The 9206-nt window shown below is 49.0% G+C and overlaps 1 protein-coding gene across 1 annotated transcript in view; it reads left to right on the forward strand.

Moving 5' to 3' along the window:
• Positions 1-2986, forward strand: part of PRSS55 (protease, serine 55) — a 17665-nt gene extending 14679 nt beyond the window's left edge. The window contains exon 3 of the mRNA XM_019520684.1: positions 2666-2986. Within this exon, the coding sequence (XP_019376229.1) occupies positions 2666-2986 (321 nt within the window). The remainder of the gene's footprint in view (positions 1-2665) is intronic.
• Positions 2987-9206: the final 6220 nt, after the last annotated feature.

Raw genomic sequence — 9206 nt, forward strand, 5'->3', positions numbered from 1 at the left:
GATCAACAAGCGGCTGACGCAGGGCACTATTTTTAAGTAACGCTGTGCCCGAGACCTGGGTTCTTTGACTAATTAGCAGTACCAGCTGTCCGACATCTATTGCTGACCAGAGCTATTCCAACAGCAAAGATACGAGAGGCTGGAAGTTGAAACATCCCACACCTTAGCATTTTGTAGTTTTGGGGAGTGTTTTGCCTAAAAGGGTCTGTGCCCTTTTCATCTCCTCTCCTTCATGGGAACAGAGCACTTTGACTCAGATTTGTAAAGGGATTCAGGTGCCTGAAGAGGCAGATAGGACCTAAAGGGTGATTTTCAGAAGTGGGTGGGCACCTAACTCCCATTACCATATGTTCTTGATTACAACACGTCTCCAAGAAAACATGCGCTGGTTTTTTGGAAGGCAGAATATAGCAAAACAGATTTTTCCAGAGTCTCCACTGACGGTATGACATAGCGTTAAGTCCTCCTGGAAACAGAGAGTCTAGGAAGTGTGGCATCCCACAGCCGCTCCTGGGACGTCACGCTTCTGGACACTTTATGTTTCCAGGAGGACTTGCTGTATATCACACAAGGCTAGGCCCCGGACCCTTTCAAGGGCAGTAGAAAGGCCATTACTCCTTTTCTTTATAAATGCTGGTTCCACATCACAAGCTTCATCTTAGATACCGCTGGCAGCTCACTTGTTGCTAGCTGTATGTAAGAAAATAGGGTAACTTCCAAGGCTCCCCAATTCCACGCTGACAGGGGTTGGTAGTCTTAACCCATCCCAGATCGATGCCTGTCCAGCCTCTGCTTGAAAACCTCTAGTGAAGGAGGTTACCCTGACCCATCCCTTTATGCAAATCATATCACGTCTTTGCTCAGTTTCCCCAGTTATAAAACGGGGCTCATAAGTAACCCTCCGCAGACTTTGCTTCTCATACTGCAGCAGGGGGCACAAAATGCAGTCCTATTACGGTAGGAAGGAAACATAGCTTTGCTAGCAAAAGTCCCATTGATCTCAGTTAGTGCAGGCTGTAGGAAGAGATTCATTGACAGGGATCCTGTATCCCCGGATAGTAATCCTGTGCAAATCAAAGGTCATCGCCAGGAGAGCATGAATAGGATCCCTGCAATTATAAGGTCAATGTGGGAGCAGAGCTTATCTTTTTGCCTTGTATTTCTATAGTGTCCAGGACAATAGGCCAGGCCTGAGAATCCAAGCGGCTTCAATGGGAATAATTAATACTAGTGATGAGTCTATGCAGCCTTCTCTCCGTCTTCAATTTGATTTGCTCACTGCATACGCTGGGGGAAAACTAGAAAAAACACAAACACCATATGGGCCCCAACTCTGCATCCATTGAAGCCAATGGGAGTTCTGCCATAGACTTCAATAGGAGCCGGATCAGACACTGTAACGAGCCCCATTTCCTTGCTCATTAGTTAATCCGAGCAAGCAGCTCTGGGAAGCTGTGTGCGCGGAGGAGGCAGCGCGCACCGCCGTCAGAGCTGCTTTTCAAACGGGGATGAAAGAGAGAGTGAACATTTCCCAGGGAAGCCGGCTCTGCCTTGGGGAATGTGTTGATCCTGAATTTCTGACATGCCACATAAATTACCGGAGACAAGAAAGTAAAATGGCGGGGCCCGGTGCAAGATTGAGCTCTGTATTATTTAGAGCAGAGACTTTAAAGCACTTAACGCTGGAAAGGAGTCACGTGACATTTACAAGAGAGACACCGTGTCTTGCCGGGTGCTTTTTGATCAGCACTATACATTGGTCCTTTCTCTCTCCATCGGGTGCTTGGCTGCATTTGTACTTAGACATCATACAGGAAACAAAACAAATCCTCCACTTTCATGCCATGGTGGCGAACGAAAGCACTTGCCTTTTCAGCGCGGCAATAATGTTCATCAGAGGCTGGCGTGCGTCATCTGGGCCAAGGTCTCCTTTGTAAACGGGAGCTTGTTGTCAGTCCATTTAGCCTGGTTGAGGAGAGATTTTATTGGATTGATTGTTCATGGTTTCTTATTGAAATATTGCAATGTCATCACCCCTCCGCCCGCACGAACCACGACTGGAAACTAACTGTGTTAACAGAAGAGGCCAAGGACTGCATGGTCACAGGCACGGAGCCCTCCCACTCTTGGGTGATGGTTTACACGGGCTCAAGGTTAAGGCATGTTGCTGGGGTTGGATGGGGGACAGAAAACCAGCATCGTTGCTGCCCATGCTGCTGGCATGACCTCACACTGAATTGGCACCTTCCACGTCTGGCTGCTTCTCGGGCATCTCATAGAAAAACCACGAGGCACTTGTACACGCCATGGCATTTAATCGTTAATTTAACAAGCTTTAAAAATTTTAACCTGGGTTATTCTGGTGCATCGTATTTGTGTTTCCACACCACGGTCTTTCAAACAAATTAAGTCCCATGTGTAATTCCTCACAGCAGGCGGAGCCAAATACCAATCTACCCCCCTTAATGTCTTTCCTAATGAATTACAGCAGGAGGCAGATGTTTGCCTGTAAAATAGCCTTCGCAGTGCCCTCCAATGTCCAAATTGCCCCTGAGCATGAGGCAGGTTTAGTTTGCCCATGCAGATGCATAGTGGATATAAGGCCAGGCTCTGATTGCTACAGAACATGCTGTACCATCGCCCATTGCGCTCTCTTAAATCCTAGGGTGACAGCGGAGGACCACTCGTTTGTACCTATGGGAACATCAGGAGGTGGTTTGCAGTCGGCATAGTCAGCTGGGGGCAGAACTGTGCAGAAAGACACAGTCCGGGAATGTACACCATCATCATCAACTACCTCATCTGGATACAGAGAAAGACAGCCTTGGAAGGGAAGCCGTTCATCCCCGAAGCAAAGGGGAACACCACGACTCCCAAGACACTCCTTTCGGGGGCCAGGAAGTGCCCAGCGCCTCCTAAATCTCCTCTCCTTTTCTTTATCTATTTTGTATCAACTATTTTGCTAAAAAACATTTTCAAATCCTAATAAAAAATCCATGTGATGATCTCATACAAAAAACTGGAACTTTTGGTTCCAAAATGATACCTTTTATTAGACCGACTGGGAAATGGCAAGAAAATGTTATGATGTTATGATCTCAACCCTTTCTCCCCAATAGCCGCTTTGGCAGGATTATCCAGATGAGCTCCTTCTCAGCATGGTGGGTTTAGATGCCAAGATGGTTGCAGCCCAGATAATTCAGAGGAGGAGGAGATGGCCCAGGCAGAGAGGGAGACACCACAAGCACGGAGATGTGCAAAAAATATCCTGAGAGCAATATAGCAGCACTTTCAAATGTCAGCACGTCTCAAACATTTGCCTCAGGGCTAATGCACGTATTGTCTAGCCTACGAGCAAAGGTAACAGCAGGGCAGTTGTTAGAAAAATATTGACTTTCCCTGGCTGCCCTTCTGGGTGCTGAGTATTGAGAATCTGGTCTGAATGGACTAGACAGTGAGCAGCTCCCCCCCGAATATCAAGCGGTGATTGAATGTTTACAGGATGCTTTTAAAGGGTTTATCTGAGTCACAACTGGAGAGGAACCTGATGGATTCCCCGGCCCTACAGACCCTGGGAAGAGAAGCAGCCAGCGAAAAGGTGAAAGGATGAAAGGATGTTGGCATCTCATCACTTCCAGCCTGCTACCCCGTGGTCTTTGCTTGCTGACAGATCTTGTCTTCCAGCGCCGGCCCTGGATGACTGCCTAAGCCTGGTTCCCTGGTCCTGCCTGTATTCCTGTCTCGGCCCCTACTGTGCTCCCTAGCTCTGCTCCATCCCGGCTCCCTCGCAGTATTTGGGATTTACAGGTGTCTGAATGTGGCCTCTGTCCTGGTTTCATAGATTTCATAGACATTAGGGCTGGGAGGGACCTCAGAAGATCATCGAGTCCAGCCCCCCGCCCAAAGGGCAGGAAGTCAGCTGGGGTCATAGGATCCCAAAATTTTCTGCCTCCAGCTCCTAACTCTGACTTGTCTTCTGGTTCTTGCTTCTGGGCCTGGCTTTTGAACTCTAGCTCTGGCAGCCTCTCGGTTACAACCCCTCCACCGTGGCTGGGTCAGACTGCCTGTGCTCTGGTCCTTACAGTGCTATAGAGAAGCAGAAGAGCGCTAGGGAGATTTTTTTGTGATTCACCCATTAGTTATGGTAATTAGACACATTGTGGTAAATAGTGCCATGGCGTATGGACTCTGAGTCTTTCTAAACAGGCAGCGTGTAATAAAGAAGATGGCTAGTAATTGCAGGCTCAGACAGAAAGCTCAAACACAGCTTGATTTCCAGCTTGTCTCCCTTGTTTACCAGGAGCCCACACCTGTTTGGAATAATGTACAGTGTACAGGGTGGCTGAGTATTATACTGCAACCAAGTGATTCATTACACACGGGAAGAAAAGAAAAACCGGGTCTTTTTCAGGGACTTATCATAGGCACGTGGGAAATATTTCCACTTCCAAGTGAAAATAGCTTGGTTTGGGGTGTTCAGCGCATGACAGGAGGTGGCCAGGACCCCAGACAACCTGACCCTTGGCTGTCAAACAAAGGCCATTGCACAGTGATGTCGGCCCTCGCAGGACTGAAGTCGGCCAGGGTGCATCCCATCACAGCTAATGGTCTTTCAAAGCCCTGAGCCTGCCTGATGCTGTGCCCCATGTCAGGGTGCACCTCTCTCCTGCTTGCACACAAGTGTTTCAGGAATACCCAGCAAGGGATTCCCTGAGCACACAGGGCAGGATACGATAGAGGTGGGAGATCCTCAGGGCACCATCTGCAAGTGGGGGAATCTGGGGCTCCGCTGCTTGCAGAGCTATGACCCAACGTGGGGTGCAGCAGATAGATATGGGCACCCTAAGCATGCATGCTTGGTCCTCTGAAGCCCGGGAGCATCTGCCTAGGGCAGCTGGAGAGCACTGGCAGCCCTGGGCCATTCGTGCCCTTCCACCATAAGCAAACAGACATTAGTCATGAAAAAGAAGCAAAAAATATTGCAAGGTTCAGTCACTCTCGCAAGTTTGGGCATTTGTGGTGGGGAAAAGGACTAGGACATCCGTTCACTCAGCTTTTGTGCCTCTATAAAAGATGTCATGGCATCACAGAGGTGACATCTGTTTGCCACCTTGGAGTCTCTTGAGCTGTCTGGAAAGGGAATACGAAGTTGTTAGGCAACATAGCACAATGGCTCTTCAACGTCTCACCCTTTGCAACACTGAAGAAGCTCAAGGACTTGCAGCAAGGATAAAAGTGTGCGAACGTGCAGGAGGATCGTGGCTAGCAAATTGGTTTTAATTAGCTTGATGCTTTCTGGCTAGCTAGCACAGAAGCCTTGTAAATGAGAATTAATTCATCCACCTTAAGCTAATGCAAACCCATCTTGGCATAAAAGTCAGCCTTTATTTGCTGTGTTATCTGAGCAGAAAATAATGCCTAATTATTATTAGTTCTGAGTAATGCTTATGAAAATTGCTCGACATTAATTTTGCATGGCTGACTGGTTAATGGATGCGCAAGGGTCTTATAACCCTCCGCAAAAAGACTAATAAAAGCTAAAAACAAGGGGAATATGTTACTTTAACAGCTATTAGTAGAAGATTGTGTCTGCAAGCATTAATACCTGTATTTATTTTCCCTTCTATTAATAATATATCAACAGATTATAGAAGCGGTGGCAATGGCTAGATGTCATGAAATATTTCTTAGTGCCGCATGCTGTTCAGCTGTGGCGTTCTTCCCGCAAAGGAAATGATGGATGTCCTCCCACTGGTCTCATTTTTGTCTGAGGGTAGCGTAGCGTACTGGAGTCGCTAGCACGCAGCGTGGACAAATCCTCTATTTGCAGGGAGCTAATGGGTGAGCTGGTAGGTCTTCCCGCTCCTACTGGCTGTAAGGCTGCGATACTGCAGGAGAAATTAAAGCAACACGATCCCATGGGGACACCGGGGAAGTGCTCGTCTGGGGTCTAATCCCAGCTCTGCTCTTGATTCACCGGCCAGGTTATAGCACGAATCTGTGCCTCGACTTCCTACTGGTGAAGCGATGATAATCATTCACCTTGGTATCCCACAGTTGCACTCAGCCTCAATCCTGTGGGCCAAATCCAGCACATGGAGCCATGTTATCCAGCCTGCAGGGCTTCTCACGGGCCTGGAAATTTGGCGGGGGGGGAACTGTGGCAGCGTTAATTGTCACAGTTTGGCAATTTATGCTGTCACCAGCCCCCTACTCCATAATGTCTAGACCCACAGGGAGCCCTCGGGCTTGTTGACACGGCCCCCTGTTCTGGATCATGCCAGCATGGGAAGTCCCTTCCCAGCTGAATCCAATACGTCGAGTTAAACCAGGGCACAGGGTTGGGCCATGGCTGGATCCAGTGCGCAGGACCGGGCTGATACACAGGATCGCCCTATGGACAGATCCAGTGCATTGGGCCAGGCCAGCCTGCTGGATCAACCCACACACTGACGTTACCAGCCAGTCCCTTGCTGGATCCAGCCCACGGACTGATCACGCCCATGGGATCTGGCGCTAGGCCCCTCATCCCACCCATGGGTTCACAAGTCTGAGCTCCACTGCTATAACACATTAAGTTGCAGAGATAAAGATTGTTCATTTTAAAAAGTTTGGGGATTTTCCCCTATATCTCTATCCCTAGAAATAAAACAACATTAGCAAAACTCTGCTGCAGTTACCACAGTTACAAAGGAAATTTGGGGGTTTCAGATCGTGGGGGGAGAAGACCCAGTCAACCTGTGATCAAAGGAGTGGTTTCCCCAGCCAAGGATTCTGTTTGTAAAACCTAAAGGTTGCAGGACACCGTATGGACTATGAGGAAACTTTCTTATGGGAAGATTTTTTCAAGTGATTTGAAATCAGAATGAAGTGTGCCGTTCTCTCACAATCACGTCATTTGGTTCTGACTCTTCATTTTTTAAAAAACATGTGTCTTCTCATTATGGTAAATTATGTGAAAATAGGTGAAATGGGAGGAAATTGCAACATTTCAGCTCCATCCAAGTGAAACGTTTCGACCAAGTGGCTTGGATGTGTCTAAATTGAACTACCTCAGAATCTCTGTTCCACCAAATATTTGGAAAGGTGGGTTTGGCCACTCAATTTCGGGTGAAAATGTTGGAATTTCCCCATGAACATCCAACTTCTAATTTTCTGACTGGCTCTGATGCGTTAGCAAATGTCGACTCTCTTCACAGCTGTGCCAGATGCCCAAGTCAAACCCTGCAGCGACTCACCAGCACACCCGAGCTGTCTCCAGATCTGAAGCTGAGCGGTTTTTTGGCTCGCCTGGACTTTTCTCAGAATTAAGTATCTACCCTTGGAGAGTAGCGCTGCATTGGGAATGGTTGTAGACCCATCCCAGTCATCGGGTGGCTGTGCAGCCCAACGGAGGATGTTTCTGGGGCCAGATCTTAGGGTCAACGTTCAAAGCAAACACAAAGTTAGAGTATCTGAAGAACGGGATGGAGAGCAAAGCTACTGTTATATAAACCACTGTGATGCTCTCACGTGGAATATTGACTTCTCTGCCAGTCACCCCATCTCTAAAAATGGATAGCAGAAACCGAGGGGGGTCGGATGCAGGAGACGAGATTGATTAGAGCCCTGGGGAGGCTTCAGTGGAACGAGAGGAAGGAAGAACCGGGGCTGGTTAGTTTGGAGAGGAGACAAATGAGAAGGGACTGGCTGGAAGCAGACGTGATAATGATTGTTATCGGGAAGGCAAATCAGGCCCCGCAATTTCCTCTGCCTCATAGCGTGAAAACAAGAGCACATTCAACAACAACTGAAAAGCAACCAATTAACCAGGCATGCACTGAATCGCTACTTCTTTTAACCCATGGAACTCATTGCCACGTGGCGTCACGGAGGCTGAAAACCTGGGAAGATGCCGAGAAGGAAGGGGCAGGTTTCCAGAGGGCAAGAACATCCACAGTTGCATCTCAGGAAACGATATTGCCACGAGGTGAGTTCAGCAAGTAACGATGCTAATATTTTCGTGACATAATTTCAGACCAGTGGCAACTTCAGCACGCTCATGTTTTGGGGGATTAGCTGCCAACAGTGAAGGGTTGTGGGTTTAGCTGCCAACAGTCAAGGGTCAGGAAGAAACTTGTCATTGGATGAGGTTTTACCTGCTTGTCGGCTGTGATGTTTTCTGGCTTTCTCTTCTGAAGTGGCTTCCCAAGGGCAGCGTTATGATGTTGGCCTAGCTGGACCAATGGCCTGATCTCTCGTGGCAATTTCTGAGCTATCTACGTCCTCTCGGCATTGTGGGCCAATGCGGAGGGGAAACCAAGCTTGGCCTCACCTCTCCTGCAACCCTTTCAGGACAGCTGGGGATTTGGCATGAAGCCTTTGTGCTCCTCCAAGCATGTGCCCATGCAGGGCATAGACATGTTTGTAGTCCCCTCCTGGCTGCTGCAAATTTACACAGGGACAGGATCCCAAACCCCCCGAATTTAGAGATCGATCAAGATGAACCGCTGAGCACAGTAGCGTAGGGAGGGGCAGAGGACCAAGGTACCATAACAGCAGCCACTGCCACTGCTGGCCCAGCCACATCTGCAGCTGCAGTTGGCCTGCCCCATGCCGTCTGGGGTGCACACCCAGGACTTCCTGTACTGGGAGTTTGGGGTGCCTCGAGGCATGTCGACAAACAAGCATTCATGTTATTTCCCCAAGTGTCTTTTTTTATTCCTTTCCCCCCTCCTTTCCAGACAGAGCACCATTCCTCCGTGCACCACGCTGCTTTGTAGACACAAAGCGGGCAGATGGCATGCTCAATCTGCTTCTCCGAACGCTGCCTCACATCAAAGGAAGCAAATGAAATACGCCGAGTTCGGCGGTTCTGTTTTGACCTGAGCAAACAGGCTCGTTCCTTTCCAGCAGGAAAATGAGTTCCTCCCCCCCCCCCCCCCCGCCGCCCAATTTTGCTGTCTGTTAAGTCCATAGGTTTGCTCTCATCAAGCCATAACTGACATATGTGAAAGCCAGGGAATCAAAGATAGAGCCTGTGGCAGGCCAGTAGGGGGTGCTCCTGCGTTGAGCCACCCACCTCCCTGCGCCCGACCACCTTCCAGGCTTTGAGTGCCTCCCTAGGGGCGCCTTATGACCGGCTGACCCCTTTCCTGGAGCACACTCGCTAGCCTGGGGGTAACGTCGCCGCCACCACCCCAAGAATGGACTGTCTCGCGGCCCTG

The sequence above is a fragment of the Gavialis gangeticus genome, unplaced genomic scaffold (genome assembly GCF_001723915.1).
Source record: "Gavialis gangeticus isolate Ggan-Ray unplaced genomic scaffold, GavGan_comp1, whole genome shotgun sequence".
In the NCBI taxonomy this organism is placed as follows: domain Eukaryota; kingdom Metazoa; phylum Chordata; order Crocodylia; family Gavialidae; genus Gavialis; species Gavialis gangeticus.